This window comes from Ciona robusta, chromosome 4 (genome assembly GCF_009617815.1).
Source record: "Ciona robusta chromosome 4, ASM961781v2".
In the NCBI taxonomy this organism is placed as follows: domain Eukaryota; kingdom Metazoa; phylum Chordata; class Ascidiacea; order Phlebobranchia; family Cionidae; genus Ciona; species Ciona robusta.
In genome coordinates, this window is record NC_143238.1 from 6,119,725 (window position 1) to 6,136,976 (window position 17,252).

Below are 17,252 nucleotides of genomic sequence, written 5' to 3' on the forward strand. Positions count from 1 at the left end.
ACTCCGTGCGAGAATAAATAGACTCACTACACTCACTGGCAGATAAATATTAAACAATATTGTAACTATGCAACAGGTAAGGAAGTCATCAAGGCAAAACCGTGTTTGACGTCATCTTTGACGTCATCCATGGAGAGTGAATACGCATCGAGTTCGTCGAGCGATCGTCACACTTTCATCACAGAAAGTAAGAAAAAAATCCGATCACGGTGCGCCAACTGCCGGATGAATGATTTTGATAAACAACCTGCGCGGTGGATTGGTAACCAACAAATACCTTTTTGTGGCCCAATTGTGACATCATCAATGGGAAATGACGTCAGTGTTCAGTACCCGTCTAATGTGAAGTTGTTAAAAGCCCCTGAGTTAAAGAAATGCGAAAAATGCGAAGTAAAGAAAGCGGAACCTTTGTCTGTGGGTGTAGGTGTACAAGCAACGGGGGCAGATGTGGCGGGGTCCGAAAAAGTTGACAAATCCACGTCATTTGACGGTAATTGTGGTCTTGAAAGGCGTAGTACTGTTGCCGACGAGAAGAGTTTGTTAAATGTTGCGGGACATGTTTCTGAAGCACCGCAGGATCCAAAAGAAAGTATTGCAACAGCTGGAATAACTCCAGAGATTACTGGGAATATTTTAAAAGGAGAAATTTTAAGCCAAGAAATTAAAAAGGAATCGCCAAAAGTTAAAAAGGAAAACACAGAAACAAACAAAAAGTTGTCGAAGTCACCAATTTTAGAGTCAAGACCAAAAACTCGCGTTTTTAAAATCGAACTTTGCGACGTGCTAGAGAAGACATTGGAAAAATTCGCGCCCATTCGAGATGCGAGGCCATTGAGCAGTAGACGCATTCGAGGAATGCCCACTATGATGTATGGGTGCCCGAATGTTTCTCGTTCTAATTCTCACGCGAGCACCGAAGCGACCACAACTTCTAACTCGTGTGTCTTCGACGAGGTCGAGCGGAATTTTTACTCCCGCAAGATGGCGGCAATGAGCAGAGTTGAATCAGACATGCTGGCAGACAATATTTTTTACCGGGAACAGATGGGTAAGAGCCCAGGAATCAGATTAAACAAGCAACGACGGTTCTACGTCCCCGCACACCTTATAGAGGAGAGAGAACACACCCCGAACGTTCAGACCTTCCCTACACCACGAACCGGGAAATCCACAGCTCCAAGCTTAATGTTAGGAACCGAAATCTCAGATTTCATTCAAACTGGCTCTGGCCTCAGTGGGGACTTCGTCACGAGGTGGCGCCGAGGAACAAAAAGCGGGGAGAGAAGAGAAATGATGTCACAATACAAAGCGCGCGATTTAACCCAAATGGAATTGCCACCGGAAAAAGAATTAAATTACAGGTGTGATCACATTTATGTTTGTATTTGTTCTACAGGCAAATACAAAGAGTTACATATTTTATAACCTTGTGGCTTCTTACGGATTACTAAACACGTAATTTTAAGGGTGATTGTTTTTTTATGTATGGCTATATGGCCTGGCCTGACTGGCAATTTGAACAACCCATTAGCAGCCATTGGCTTGGCGCAATTAAAGTTTAGGGTCTTGTGAACAATGATAGCAGCGACAAGCCTCGAACCCTATATGGCTTAAAGGCAGCCGATAATTTCGAACAGAATATTTTTTTTTTTGAATTTTAGTCACAAATAAAACAAAATTTCATTTTGTTTAAAAAATATTTTTTTAAATTCAGAATAATAAATTCGAGAGAATTCTGGAACGAATTAGAAGAAAGGAGACAAACATTTGATTGTGACGTCACAATATCGAAGAACGAACGCCCAACAACTGCGACTATGACGTCACAGATAAATTTACCGAAAATAGACCCCAATAATAATGAAGGTATGCAGCGCGGTTGTTTGTTTTAATAAAGGATTGTTATAAAAACATCGCTGTGGCGGGAAGGGTTATTTAATTTTTGAACCACGCCTTTATTCGATATACTATTGCTCAAGTAGTTTTAGCCGCATCGTGTTTATAACGACTGCTGTTTTGGTGCTAGTTCCCATCCATTCATTGTTTTAATTAACCTAATCTTCGCTGGAGAGATAAAGCGAGTTTATGTTGTGTTAAGTAAAGATAAACTACGTTAATCATACTTACTGCTTGTCTATAGTTTGCGTGCGGTTTATAGCGTGCCCGCTTCTAGTACGGAGCTGAGGGGTTCGAAGCTCCAATCTTTGCTTCCTTTTGAATAAGTGAATCGTTCTGTTTTTTTTTCCAAATTAGATTTGTTTTCTTATCTTTTTTTTTAACAGATTTTTACCGAGGCAACCACAGTAGTTACAACGTCACAAGAGATCTCGTGACGTCGCCATTTCAAGTTGAGGTTGTAAACAAATGTACAACTCCGCGAATGGCAAGTGTCACACCGCCCAAAGAAAGAGTTAAGACTCCAAACAATTTGCCACGAATGGCAAGTTACCAAGAAGAAGCTACGACAGCACCAATGGCAGGTAAACTATTGGAAATTTGTGTATGTTGATGTACCTTAAAGGGCATTGTAATTCTGACGCACATCTTTTGTCCATATGTTCTTAAAGGGCCTAAACACACCCCAAATGTACTTCGCTTTAATCGATAGAGTGTGTTTTTCTAATTCCAACGACACCTTACTTGTTTTAATCGGTTCTGTATAACCAAAGATATTCCAGCTCAAACACCGTGAAATTCAAAAAACTGATTTGAAAGTTGCGTGGCGAAAAAAATTAAGAAGTGTACTACCCACGTGACAAATACGTCACAAAGTTGTTGAAGCGTGGCCGCTCTCATTCAGAAAGGCGAGAGGCAGTGTTTTCAGCGAAAAACGAGAGAACTAAAAAAACGCAAAAAAGCACAAAAAAAACGCAGGTTTCGCTTTAATGAATGAATCAGTCACGTGACTAGTACGTTCCTACGTCACAATCACGAAGCTCGTAGTAAAAAAAGGATAGCGCTAGAGATCACTGTTTGAGAACGAATATCTCCGCCTATACTGGACCAATTTTAATAAGCAAAGTATTTTTGGAATCAATAAAACGGTCGCTTTATGAATTTACCATAAAAAATAAAAGTGACGTGGGGTGTGTTTAGGCCCTTTAAATGGTCTGAAAAGGACCGAAGTTTCGTTTGCAAATTTGCACATTTAATTAGTGACGTCAAGTCGCAAAATTCCTTGTTTACAGGAGTTAGAGAAATACAATTTCCAAAAATGTCTTTGTTTTTGAAACGCGAAATTCGACCAGCTGACCCCTGGGAGCTTCCCAATGCGACAGATCACAGCATGGAACACCTAGCGCCGTCTAGCGGATATAGAATTAACTTCTTTGATTCGTCAAAAGCCCGGGCACAGCAAGCGGGAAAAAATAAAGGTGAATCAGGTTATAGTCGGTTTTTTCACAAAGTTATGTAAACTTTGGGAAATTTTAATATGTAGACACGAAGCGCCTAAAGATAAAGCGTAGACTATATAGCTGCAGAACTTAAAAGGGGCCTTACCCACATAGTATACAGCAATAGTGTTCTCTTTTCATTTTGATATTTTTCTAGAATTAAACGCTGTTACCACTCAAGCACGAAAAGTATCAACTACAGACAACGACTTCGATTCAACCGAAGCTTTGGCGTCGGAAAACAACAATGACAAACCTAAAAATAGACCAAGATTAATAGCTAAAAGAAAACTGTAATAAATCGTTAACATGCTAAGTGTTGGTATGTAGTAGGGTGGGGGGGAGATGAGACACCTGTTTAATCTACTTCATCGTCCCATGTGATAGTAAACAAAGAACATTCAAAGAATTACAAAACCGTATCCTCACGACTCCCATAGACCGCTGTTATTTGTTTAAACACGATCAGGATGTTTTGATATGATGTGCTCAATCTGTCCTATCTCCCCCACCCTAATATATATTAAAGATTATCTAGATTTCTTCAAGTATTAAATGATTAGCTATTCCAATTAAAGGCCATTCATAAGTCAGTGGAAAATAAAGTCGTCTGGTTTGTTTTCGAACATGGTCGACCGTGGCAGTAAAAGGGGTTCATTAAAATTGTCCTAAATGTAATACGTGCTTATTCATTAAGGCTTGCTCTCTTGTGGGTTGTGTTTGTTTCGTCAGGTGAACGGCTGCAGGCATACCGATGTGCATTATGTTAGCTCGTCAGTGTTGAGACTGTTTATTTAGGCCATTCAGTCGTATTCAAAAACTCCGCGTTTTGTACACAAAACACAACACACTGCACATTTAATAGGGTGTCCATTTTGTGCACTTGGTGTCCAACGTGTGTGCTGTGCGCACGCTGCACGGAAATAATGAGTATTGAGATTTTGATATTGACTGTGGTAAATGTTTTTTTTTTCATTTTGGCCAAACGTTTTGCTTATTCACAGCTGTTATGTTTACATTTTTGCACGAAAACTTTACAGCATAACTGTAGCGGGTCATAGTCTAGTAGTGCGCTGATTCACTCGCACCGTTTACTTTGCTGTGATATTATTTGCAGAGATATTGTAATGTGTATTTAGAAAAATACTACGCGAAAATACATGTTACTTCAAAATGATCGACTGGAACTTGGTTGTGCAACCACTTTTAAGTGGAACAACTAAAACAACTGAAACAGACTTGAAATATGTAAAAGTGCTCACTGAAACCCTAATAAACAAGTAAGTTAATTCGTAATATCAGATAATGTAGGGGGAAGATTCTTCACTAGCACCAAAAATCCTATGTAAAACATAACTTGGTGCAAGTAAAGAGTCTTCCCCCACCTTATTTGCTAACCACTAACACCTAACTACTAACCAATAACCGTCTAACCCCTATAACCACTAACTACTAATCCCTATTACCACTAATAACCCCCTAACCATCAACACCTAACCCCCTAACCACAACCACTAACACTTTCCACCAGCCTATTCTCCTATGTACTGAAAGATTCTTCACTAGTGCCTAACTTTCAAAAAATCATAAATATATTGCCACATGCAAATGTCTATATTTTCTTCTGCTTTTCAGCAAACAGAAGATATTGACTCATGACGCTAGTTTCACCAGCTTCTATGCTTCGTTTATGTTGTTATCTGGAAACTATCTGTCCAAATGTGATTCAGGTACGTTTTGTTTATAAGACTGTACTTTTTACTATACAATGTGGAACAAAAAAAAACATTTTATTCGCAACGTGCTGTTATGTTTTTTTATATTTTTTAACCTGGAAAGAATTAAATGCTAGCCTATGCTGTTAATAGTAAATTTTTTACATTGTTGCATTGATCAAAATTAGTTGTTGATCATTTTCAAAACCAATTTCTTTTATAGTTCTCAAGACGTTACTGAATCAAGTAACGGATGCATGTCATGTAGTGTTGGAGTACTGCGTCTCCCACTTTGATGGTTTTGGATTGCCACCAAATGCCACTGTTACCAAACAGCATTTGATGAAGATACTACGAGCATTATGTGGTATGTAAAGACATTTATAAATGTTTTTTAGTTGTTGTTGTTTCTGTAAATAAAGTTTTGAACAGTCTTAATAAAGTTTTGAGCTGTTTAAAACTGTTTAAAGTTATAGCCTATGTTTTTAGAAACCGATTTGTAGTAATACCATTCTTTTTTTTTAAATACCACCCATAATTCTGATGTTTTGTGCGCACTGGTTACAAAGCACTGCTGTAGCACCTTGGGTGTTGGGGTAATAGTCCAATCCTGGCCTAAATACTTGGACCCAAGCTGTACCACGCTGCAGTACCTTATCAAACTAGAACAGAACTACTGTAGAGTGTAGACTACGTCGTGATAGATAAATAATGTTGTGTTTTGTAAACAGAGGGTGAAGGCTTAAGTAATGCTGATGAAATGATCCTGACAACTTTAATTAAATCTTCAAATCTTCCAATGTTGGTCATCAAGCATGAAGATACAGGTAATGTCAACTTTAAATTCAAAGCTAGTGAATCTATATTCTGTTACTTTCCCCGATGAAGTATTGCTGTGTGGCAGAAGAAACGCCTGAAATATACCATGTTTTTATTACAGATGAGCCGTTAGTGAATCTAATTTGTGTCGCAGTTTATATGTGACCTACAAAAACAAGTCGCAAAAACTGTTAAAACGATTGGTGATTTGCCAATAACGACCTTATGTTGTTTCAATTAAAAATTGACGTAAAAATGTTATTTCAATTAAAGGCCCCACATTACCAAGTGATATAAAGATGATTGACAGTGATGCTGCAGAAGATGGAAAACAAGACTCCCCCCTTGATATGTTTGCTTTCCTTCAAACCAATGCAGACGTTGCAGATAGTGGTAAGTTTTTGGGTTTGAAAAATGGAATAGTAAGGTGGGGGAAGATGGGATACCTTTTCATTTAATTTCCTTGTCCCATTTGGTAGTAAACAAAGAACATTTAAAGAACTATAAAACCATATTCTCACGACTCCTGTAGACTGTTGTTAACTGTTTAAAACTAGATCTGGATATTCCCCCCCACACTAGTAAAAATAAATAAAACTAGATTAATTTAAGTTTATATAACTGAAATAAATTCCAAACACAATAAAATTACATTCATATCATCCAAAACAGGTAAAGACGTTTTATCCCAACTACGTTCCTCCAATTCAAATGCACTTCGTATTCTTGCATTACAACATAACTTACTCAACAATCTGCTCAAGCTACCTTTATTGTCTCCATACCTGGCAAAACACAACACTGTTGTATCAGCCATTGGACAACACGGTGAAAAACAGCCAAGTTTTGACCTCTCATCCACAAATGCCAAAGCAGTGTATTCAATGTAAGATTTTTAACATTGTTTGTTTAACTATTATTAATTAATTATTAATTGTGTTGAAAGTGACCCTCGTTAGTCCTAATACAGGCTTGAACCCTTCTTATTTTGTTTCTAAACACCTCAATCAGCTGCCCCCCTTTTAATAGACTAAGAACAGTGCACACTGACTCCAAACACCGTGTATATGGGTGTTTTAACAATGCCCGTGCATTATCCATACGTAAGGTTTTTTTTTATCAGATTTGGTTACTCAGCCTGTTTAACTTTGTGGTGTTAATATCATATTCTGTATAAAAAATATCATCTTATTTTCTGCACTAAAAAATATCATTTTTCTACTAATCTTGTAAAGTTTAACTCTTTATAAATCCTTTGTGACCTAATTCTACATCTTAAATTCTCACCATTCATTTTACCATAGGCTTTCCCAGTTAAAAAATGACATAAGCATCATTTGTGATGCAACACACACACCATTGTTCCAACCGAGGGACATGGCGCAGTTCAAATCCAACATACAACTTGTACTTGGGGGTTTATGCTGTGGGTTTGAGGTTGTTGTGGCAAGTGCTGTACTATATAAAGGTAGGTTAAATACTACGATACCATGGTATACCACCTATTCTATAACAAAGTTCAATGTTTTTGTAAAACTAATGTATTTTGACTGCATTTTTAAATTTATGCTTTTTGTTGAAAATTCTGTTAAAAAGTCATAAACAGGAAAACTATGGGAACTACTGTATTTTGCCTTCATTTCTGCATTTTACGCCCTTTTACTTTATTTACTCAATGCAAAAACTGCTTTTCATAGCTGTTTATAAGTTTTTTAATAAAATTTGCCACCATGCATTTTTACTTTACTTATCCAAGACAAGAACCTATGTTATATATTGGACAATTTACTGGGCATAAACAACTGAATACATTACATTTGTTTGTGTAGAATCTGTGGAGCAAGGAGTTTCACATCAGAAGGATGAAAGCATTGAAGAAGCTGGAAGTTTGGTGAAGACATGTGTAAGTGATGCCTGTAGATACATGCTTGCTAGTGAATAATATTCCCCCTACAGTATCTGTTAACCACTAACCCCGAAATACCAACCTCTAACAATTTCCAGCAGCCTTTTCTGTACCTGACGATTCTTCACTAATTACGTAAATAACTATTAGGTGCTTATTTTACTCAACCCTAAATACTTAATCAAATCAGGCCATCAATATTTACAAAATATCTGAAAATTTTCAGATTCGTGCATACCAGACACTTTGTGAGTATCTGGATGAATCCGAACGCTTCAGCTGCGATGTATGTTTCAACTTTCAATTCTACGCTTGCCTACATCTGTTATCTGCTTTAACTTGTGTGGACCAAGTGTTAACTGAATGCAACGCAGCCAAAGATACAATAAAGTTCAGGAAAGCAAGAAATTCGTGGTAAAAATGTGTTTTTTATTTAAAATCAGCTGTACATATATTTGTTTATTTTTTTACAAGATCAGGTTTTTTCTTAGACAGAGAAACTGATCTTAAAGTCATGGTCAAACTCTATATAGCAATTCTATGTATATAATGGGGTAACTTTATGCAAAATAAAGGACACTAAAACAATTTTACTTTTTTTTGTTTTACCGTTATTGAACATTTTTTGGGGTAATTTACAATATAAGAACATATTTATAAGTTACATTTATTCAATTTGTGAATGCAAATAAAAAAAAGATTTAATTAAGTATTATATTATTTATTTAGTTTTGTTTATTATTCTTAGCTATACATTGGCAAGAGCAATGACGTCACTACTGGTTCATGAGATCTCGGATATTTTGCAAGAATGTGATGGTGAGGGGGGTTATAAAAGTGATGTGACACCTCTTTCAACACTGTCAAGCGATGTTGCAACTCCTAATTCAGCAACTGCTATACTTGGATATTTCACCAACAATGTATGCATGTTTTTATTTACTTTTTTATTTATGAAACCAGAAAATAGAATGAAAAGGTGGTCCATGTTCCCCCACCCTACCTTTTGTTGGTTTTTGTGCTAATCACAACTTAATTTATTCAATACATTTCAGTACCAGGTGGTCTCTCTGCTAGTCAACTCAGCACATGCTTGCTTTGAAGAAGTTCATTCAACAAAACAAGTGAAACATCAACCAGAGAGTAAGTTAATAAGTTATTTACACTATTGTAATGGATTTTAAACATAATAAGTAGCCATGGCAAAAAAAGGGCAACTTGCTTGGTGTCTACCAATGTCTATTGAATTTGGCACAATAATTTAGACAACAGAACTACCAATGTTACCCTAAATTTTGCTTAAAATTTAAATAACATGGCCAGTAGTGCAGTTGGAAAAAAATAAGCTTGGGGTTTCAAAAAAGTTATTTTAAAATATAGCATACAGTATATATACACAATTAAAAAAAAACAACTTTTTTTTAAGGGGGTTGTCATTGCCCCTTACCCTCCCCTGGCTACTCCACTTAACATGACTTAAGATACCAAAATTTGCACAGAATCATCCAAACATGATTCCGGTGCTTCAGATGACGATGGTGATTGCACTGACGACACATACGACTGCACAAGCTCTAATGAAGAATCAGATTCATCTGCTGGTATGTTTACGATTACGGGTGCAAGAAGGTGTAAAAACATGGGGAACCTCATTAATTAATGTGTTTGTTTAATATTGTAACTGTTGTGGTTATACGCTGGTATAGTAAAATAAGTAAAAAGGGGAATATTGCCTACATTTCTAGCTTTATACCACGGTGCAAAGTTCTAACTTATTTTTGCGCCTAAATGTTTTTCCTATAAAAATTCGTTTTTTAAAAAAGCCACAGTGCAAAATTCTCTTAACCCCACACCACAGTGCAAAACTTTACAATCTTAAACCAGATACATCCAGTCTTGACTCGTATATTCTTGGTGAATATATGACCAAGTTATTATCTGGTGAGAACTTCTACCCAGCCCCTATTTGCATAATACCTGCTTCACAATTGCCATCATTGGAAACATCAGCAAGATCCAGCAGGTATTCTGAACCTCAATATTTAATATTTTGTTATCAGATATTTATAAACATGATAGTATGAAGGTAATGCATGAATGAATGAATATAACTTGAATGTAACTGAATCTAACATGAATTGTATGAAGCAGAACACCCGTGTTATAGGAGCCTGTGTGGGTAAAGAAGTTTTCATTTATTCAGTGACCCCTAATTGGATAGAAATAATAATAATAATATAAAATAACAATAACTGTTATTTGTCTCTTCGATTATGGTAGCAAACATTTTGAAATATTTTAAACAAAAAAACAGGATAAAGTGACAAAACAACAGTTGTTAAAACATGTTTACAGTTAAAAACATATTTATATTTAATTAGAGGGAAATAGTCAAACGTTTGGTTGCCACTAGTTTATAAATCTATTAAAATTCCGTGGTTAATCGTGAGATTTATATTTGATTTTCCAGGGCTCATAAACATCAAGTATCTGATCAAAGTCAAGCTGAAAAACCAATCCCGTTTTTCCCTTTGATTTCAACCCAATCTGGTGTAAGTGGCATGAACGTAGTTTCTATATTTATCTGTGAAGACAAATTGTTTAAATATTACTTCCATGTAAACACGTTTATCCTGCTGCATAACGGTTCACAATCTAAAAAATAAGGAAGGGGTATAAATTTACATTTTTTAGCTGCGTCACTTATTATTAAATGTTATTTACTTTTAAATTCTTTATCCTCAGATTCTTGACTTTTGTGGAAAGTTATTCCGAACTCTAGTTGTTCGTTTTCTCTCCTCGCAAAATTCCAGTGTTTCCACCTACTTTTTCTCCAGCCTTACTTCGGACGTTTTAATGAAATTGATATCTATGGTACAGATGATTGACGGGGCCTCAAATGCTGCAAAATCTGAAGGTTACAATTGTATATACTGTTTTTTCTTTTTTTCTCAGTTAAACAAAGACTCAAATACGATTGAAAAAAAAAAAAATTTTTGTTTGTAATTTAAAATCGGAGAAATAGGATTGTGTATATTATTTCTATTGAATAAAATGGCAATATTTAAATAAATCAGAGATTTAAAATAAAAACTTCATAAAAAAGGTTTTGAATTTAAAGTCTCAGGAACAGAATTGTATATACTGTTTTTGTAATTGAAGTAAATAAATCCCATGTTGTATTTATCAGGCATTGAGCTTATGGGTCTCTTGAGTAAAATCGTTGCAAAAAGTTCAGCAAAAAACGCAAGTGACGAATTATTGAAGATAATATTGGAAAAGCCGAAAAATAGCTGGCTGTTACTTGGACCTTATGAGATGTCTATACTTGCTCAGGTAATGTAATGTAGTATGAATGTGATTGAATAAATGTAGTATGAATGAATGTAGCATTAATGTAATGTAACATGAATGAATGTGAATAAATGAATGTATCTTACTTTATCCTCGCGTGGTGGGGCAACAACAGTCGTTATAACATGGATGTTTTGTTTCGTGCCTGCTTACGAATTGTTCTGTTAGTAACTTTGTGGGTAATTGTTTTTTTGTGCATGGCTGACAATTTAGACAACCCATTAATGACTACTGGGTTGGAGCAATTAAGTTATGTGAATACTGAATATAATATGGGTTTCAAACAATTCATTTTATACAAAATATTGGATTCAGATTTTAATACGAAGACAGCAAGAAGCAAGTAAGTCATCCAGCAATGATGAAGCTGTGTTGAACTTCACCAATCTATTAGTGGATGTTTATTCTGTAAGTTAATGGTTTAGTTTTTTGTAAAAACATGACTTTTTTAATTTTGTTTTTCATTATTACGTTTAAATTTTCGTAAAATTAAAAATTGGTGTTTTTGTTAAAAATTAGTACTTTTGAATTTAATGAAACTTCAATCAAAAATTTTCTATTTGCAACAGACATTGAACAGTAATAATGACGATTGTGACGTAATGGCTTCAATTCTAATTAAACAAAAAGAATACTAACGGAACAGTAACAAAAAAGGCTATGTAAAATAAACGTCTAATTTTTTCCAAATGTTATTGGTAGGGTTTGCATGATGATGTTGGCTCCAATGTAAAAGTTGAAGTCTTTCAACTTGTTGTTTTCCTCTTCCATACATTGACTGCAGATGCAAAGAAAGCTTTCTTTAAAAAAGTAAGATGATCTAAAGGGCTGTATTCTGAGGTCTCGTATCATGGTACGCCATGGGTCCTAATATTGGGGCCGGGATTGACCCATTATCCCCTAATGGCCGATACCTGTTTTGTGAAATGGCTATGCAAAAAACAAATAATTTTAAACTGATCAATAAGTTTCAACTTAAAACAATAAATATTACAACTTAAACAATAAATATTTTAACTTAAATAATAAATATTAAGGTTACAAATGCCATCGTGCTTCTTGATGAAAAAAACAAAATCCCGATCTCTACGATCCGGTTAACCATTCTCCTGGATCACCTGATCTTCCATTATTCCTCTCCTCCAGAAGAACTCATGAAACAGGTAAGGATTAATGAAATGTCAATGATGATCTTTTGGAAAAAAATAAAATAAAAAACAATAAAAACATCAAACTTAATCAAAAAATAAAATGTGGAGTGGAAAAAAAAAAGTTATAATTTGTTTTTGGTGTTTTGTTCTAATCACAGTTCCTATTACATTAAAATACTGACAGTAAAAATAACTGTAAACCTAAAAGCAAGCTGTAGCTTGTAATTTGTATTGTAATTTGTATTCCTAAGGTCCATTGGAACTTTTTCCTAATCCACGGCGTCCTTTCATCAACGGACGTTACTCAAAACCTGACAACAAGAAAAAAATACGATTCTGTGAAAAAGTTTTCTGCTGGCTTGGCTGACAAGAGTTGTGACAATTCGCTGCCACCCAGCGGACCTTTTAGCACACAAGAGACTGGGGATGGTGGGAAAAGTAAGAACTCCTCAAAGGAATCATCTTTCTACTTTGAATTAAGTGCTGGGGCCAGGGAGCCTTTTGCTGAAGAAAAGAGATCACCGGATAAAATGGTAAGATTTTTTTAAAATACACACACCATGTGCTCAGCTACACATATTATGTGCTCAAATACACGCATTATGTGGTCTCCAATGAGATAAAAATTAAAAAGATTTCCATATAGAATTGAAACTGGTGATTCACAGATCCATATAAAGTATATAATACATGGCTATTAAAGCCCCATATAGAACTTCATAAAAAATAGTTGTTTCAGCTAGCTGTACAGTACTTGATTCTGTATAATTAAACCAAGCTGTAACTCTGTTTGTCCTTCCTCAGGCAATGGAAATACTTTGCGAAGATCCTGAAGAATATGCACAAGTATATGATGCATTACTTGGTTGCATGGAAGCAGGTAGTTTATACCAGCATACAAAACCAATGGTGGGGAAAAACAAGAAAACAAGACCTGTTAATCAAGGTAGGATATTTATTCATGTTCAATATGGCCGAGTTACTGTACAACCCATTTGTGATTACTTGGTTGGAGCAATGTCTATTAGATGTCTTGTCTAGAGGCATTTGCTGTCAATAATAGCAGCGTTGAGTCTCGAACCTGGTACCATTCGGTTATAATGCAAAAAAAGCGTATTGTATTTCCGACGTTTTTCACATTCCCTGATGAAGTCTTGCCAGACGTAAAATCAGTTATTTTATACCAGATGGGCTCCTAAAAGTTTAATTCCATTATGCCTGGTAGCAGAAGTAACAGAAGAGATATGTATAAATAAGTAAATAACCTTATAGCGGCTTATTTGGTATAAACATAGTCTTTTTCAGACACATTCATTCATAAATTACATTATGCCTGGTAGCAGAAGTAACAGATTACTAATGTAATACATTTGTAAGTTCATGTTTATAATCTACATTTGTAAATACAGATGATGAATCTTTACCTGCTACTGAAATAATTCATTACGCATTCTGCATGACCTACAGACTGGTGAAGAATCTACCTTTAACTGACCAGTTTAAAGCAAGGTATTTCATACATTCTATTTTATGTGGGTAAGGTCCAGCAATGGCATGTCATATCTCCCTAGGATTTGGACCAGGTTTGGCCCATTACTTAAGAGGTGTTTTATACATACTGAATTTGCGATAATTTCTAACAGAATATATCTCCTGTCGAATGTTTAAATGGCTTTTTATGTTTCTTTGGGTTGCTTTTCTTGTCTCATTTGGTAACAGATGTATTGCTAGTACAGCGTAGAAGAATTCTAGAACGAAAAATTAATTAAAGTTTAAATACAAGTGACTGTATCACATTTCATTATTTAGTTAAAACGCTTTGGACTGTACTTTTTGAGATTCAATCATGTTTCGCAGTTTTTTTTTGTAAAATATTTGTTTCCTTATATATACATTGAAGTGTTGTCCCTAAACTAGAATAGTTGTAACACAATAGGCATTAAAACATACACAGAATAATAAAAACGTTTACACCATTTGTTAAACATAACAGACTTGATTCATACATCCCCAGAACCAGAAGTACAAAAAAATTGTAAAAAAAGTGTCAAAAATAAATTTAAATATTCACTCAGCAGTTCTCATAAGTTTATTTTCATATATTTTCTACAGGATTGAAGAAAACAAAGTTTCGTCCTGTGCTGAGGTCTTGATTACATTTGAAAATGCTCAGAAACAACAAGAGAAAACACCTACTGTCGTACATCAGTTACTTAACCTAACTCAATGTTATATTGATCAACACTTCAATGTATATGATGCAAACAACCATCCTACTATACTAGAGGTAATTAATTGTCTAAATTATTCCTTATAATTTCTTAAAAGCCAATGTAGTGCTACAAAAACTCAATCTATTGCTATAGAAACATAACAGACAAAAATCTGAATGTCCAAATTGTCAGCCATACATAAAACCATGATTAAAAACTCATCCACAAAGTTACATACATGGTAACTTGAAAGCGGGCACGAGGTGTATTAAACAGAACGACTGTCGTTGCCTCACCACGAGAGAGAAGTACTTTAAACAGACTGTTATAGAGCAATTTAATTTTATAAAACTCTTTTAGAAAACCTATGCATTTTCTTGGCTAACTTATTTTTTCTAAGCAAACACATTTTTTCTCTCATCAGCATATATAACACTGTTATAATTTTCAGATGATGGTTTTGGAATGTGTTCTCACACAAATAAAAACCTGGATACCTGAAGAATCAGACATGGAAAAGTATGAGAAAGATGCCACAGGCCTATTGACTGCATTGCTTAGTTCTCTCACTAAGCATGCTGCATTGAGCAGGTGGGCTTCTTTATCACAATTGAGTGGTAGTGGGCAATCCTGGCTTAAATTTCAAGACCCATGGCGTGGGACTTCACACATATAAATAGATGAAATATCAATCTTTAAATTATGAACTAAAAACTGTTTTAAACAATTAACAACGGTCTATAAGAGTCGTGAGGATACGGTTTTATAATTCTTTGACTGTTCTTTGTTTAATACCAAATGGGACAAGATGATAGAATAAAAAACTGTCCCATCTCCCCCACCCTACTATATAATAAAAAATAACAATAAAGAAAAGGGTTTAAAAAACTTTTTTTTCCCTATTTAAAAAAGTTCAAAATAACCTCAATTTTTCTGCAAGGTCCAAATTTCTTGAGCTTTCTGCTGGCAACCATAGCGAGGAAATGCATGAAGGGTCAAGTGCTTCAAGTCTGCATGTGTTAATGCGTTATGCTAATACTGAAACCTCGGAAAATACTGCAGCTGGAATAAAAATACTGATCCCCGCATCTCTCAGTGCTATTTACGATCAGTGGAGAAATTTTAAACTGGAAGCTAAAGATAAAAAGGTTTTTATTTTTCACACCAATGTGGTTGTATGAATACATGTTCGCCCATGTATATAGTTTATGTTTTCGTTTTGATTAAAGTTGTTTTGTAAGAAGTGTATGGAGCTATTCCCTAATAGTGTGTCTAATTTACCTGTTAAAGGAAAAATATTGTATTGTATGATATTTGGTCAAAAAAACACATTTTTTATCTTTTTAATTAATAAATAAACCTTATATGGAAATGGAAGTTTTTAGGCTGCATGATTTTTTAGCGTTAATGTTTAATTTTGACCCTTTTTTTTGTTTTACACTTTTTTTTTCTGTTCAGACTAACACAGTGAACCAGACTCTTGAAAACCACTTTCTGTCAATCAAGAAAGACGGAAAGAAAGATCAAAACAAACTTTTCCTCATGACATTGTTTGATGTTCAGGAGCCCATGGTAAGATTAAAGTTGTGTTTTTTAGAAGCTGTTTCAGTGTTTGAAATTCTGATGGTACATTTAGGTAACTTTGGTGCCAACATAGGTAACTTGAGTGCCAACATAGTGGTCACTAAAAGGTTGTCTAAATTGTCAGCCATAAATAGAACAAACAAACCCACAAAGTAACATATGTTGTAAATTTTAGGCTTTTTATAATAATAAATTACATTTTCAGCATTTTTTAACCGTTTTTTTTTTTAATAAATAATTTATTTCAGCTTGCTTTGTGTCAAAAACTGATCAAGATAAAGAAAGGTAGAAGCAAACAAGAAGTGACTGAAATATACGGGGTTTTGGTCCCATTGCGTTCTGATATCTCATTCAGTCATTGTGAAGATCAGATTGAGAGAATCTTACAAGGAATAACTGAAAGTGTATACGGATACCAACTCATGGATACTTTACACTATTATACACTCAAGGTATGCTGGTTGTTTTAATCTTGCATATTTTGTGGTGTTTATTTACCAACATACCCAAAAATAACAACACACAAAGTTACATATGTGGTAACTTAAAGTGTATGAAACGTAACACCCATGTTATATCGACTGTAATTCCTTCCAGTCTCCCACACAAGGATAAAGCAAGTTACATTCATGTACCGTTTTAATTTTATCTAGCGCACTTCCCTATTTTTTAATTTTTAAAAAAAAATTTCCCACAGGGTGCTTATGAAATATTGGTGAGCCATATCAATCCAAAGACTGGCATTTCAAATGAAAATGTTGCTCTGTCTTATCTGCTTTTATTGGAAAAGTTACTCGACTTTGATAGTATGCAGAGGTGAGATAAAAGGGTTAATGCTTTAAGCTCCTACAGTGGTGCACAAAAATGGGCAGTCATTTAGATTGGCTTAGTGATTATTAAATAGTCTTTTAGCGGCTTATCTGACATAAAAATGTTGTGCGTTTCCAACATTTTGTCTTCCATATGGCAAGACTTTATAAGGAAACACCAGAAATACACACCTTCAGTGTAAATATTTTTTTGGTGACTCATCTGGTATAAAATCACATCCTTTGATGAAGTCTTATTGTATGGCAGATAAATTTGAATTATAAAATGTGTGTCAAACCATTCTT

At 34.9% G+C, this 17,252-nt stretch overlaps 2 protein-coding genes across 4 annotated transcripts in view; both read left to right on the plus strand.

The window, feature by feature from the left end:
* Positions 1 to 78: 78 nt before the first annotated feature.
* On the plus strand, positions 79 to 3,826 carry LOC149737103 (uncharacterized). The gene is made up of 5 exons (XM_089876278.1): positions 79 to 1,361; positions 1,715 to 1,866; positions 2,283 to 2,480; positions 3,189 to 3,374; positions 3,553 to 3,826. The coding sequence occupies exons 1-5, from the start codon at positions 130 to 132 to the stop codon at positions 3,690 to 3,692; spliced, it is 1,908 nt and encodes a 635-aa protein (XP_089732404.1). The 5' UTR covers positions 79 to 129; the 3' UTR covers positions 3,693 to 3,826.
* Positions 3,827 to 4,275: 449 nt separating this feature from the next.
* The window catches only part of LOC149737104 (E3 ubiquitin-protein ligase UBR4-like), a 59,667-nt gene continuing 46,690 nt past the window's right edge, over positions 4,276 to 17,252 (plus strand). For 2 of the 3 annotated variants that reach the window (XM_089876257.1, XM_089876256.1), the window contains exons 1-28: positions 4,277 to 4,675; positions 5,031 to 5,125; positions 5,334 to 5,477; positions 5,842 to 5,937; positions 6,203 to 6,322; positions 6,602 to 6,815; positions 7,234 to 7,397; positions 7,759 to 7,832; positions 8,062 to 8,249; positions 8,584 to 8,758; positions 8,891 to 8,978; positions 9,335 to 9,436; positions 9,720 to 9,858; positions 10,306 to 10,387; positions 10,581 to 10,752; positions 11,026 to 11,171; positions 11,505 to 11,597; positions 11,892 to 11,999; positions 12,227 to 12,352; positions 12,592 to 12,873; positions 13,145 to 13,286; positions 13,750 to 13,849; positions 14,453 to 14,627; positions 15,005 to 15,144; positions 15,494 to 15,701; positions 16,012 to 16,125; positions 16,386 to 16,589; positions 16,835 to 16,953. In XM_089876257.1, the coding sequence (XP_089732383.1) occupies positions 4,569 to 4,675; positions 5,031 to 5,125; positions 5,334 to 5,477; positions 5,842 to 5,937; positions 6,203 to 6,322; positions 6,602 to 6,815; positions 7,234 to 7,397; positions 7,759 to 7,832; positions 8,062 to 8,249; positions 8,584 to 8,758; positions 8,891 to 8,978; positions 9,335 to 9,436; positions 9,720 to 9,858; positions 10,306 to 10,387; positions 10,581 to 10,752; positions 11,026 to 11,171; positions 11,505 to 11,597; positions 11,892 to 11,999; positions 12,227 to 12,352; positions 12,592 to 12,873; positions 13,145 to 13,286; positions 13,750 to 13,849; positions 14,453 to 14,627; positions 15,005 to 15,144; positions 15,494 to 15,701; positions 16,012 to 16,125; positions 16,386 to 16,589; positions 16,835 to 16,953 (3,917 nt within the window). In that variant the 5' untranslated portion in view covers positions 4,277 to 4,568. Of the gene's footprint in view, positions 4,676 to 5,030; positions 5,126 to 5,333; positions 5,478 to 5,841; positions 5,938 to 6,202; positions 6,323 to 6,601; positions 6,816 to 7,233; positions 7,398 to 7,758; positions 7,833 to 8,061; positions 8,250 to 8,583; positions 8,759 to 8,890; positions 8,979 to 9,334; positions 9,437 to 9,719; positions 9,859 to 10,305; positions 10,388 to 10,580; positions 10,753 to 11,025; positions 11,172 to 11,504; positions 11,598 to 11,891; positions 12,000 to 12,226; positions 12,353 to 12,591; positions 12,874 to 13,144; positions 13,287 to 13,749; positions 13,850 to 14,452; positions 14,628 to 15,004; positions 15,145 to 15,493; positions 15,702 to 16,011; positions 16,126 to 16,385; positions 16,590 to 16,834; positions 16,954 to 17,252 lie in introns of all 3 variants that reach the window. The other variant, XM_089876255.1, reaches the window with a different exon arrangement.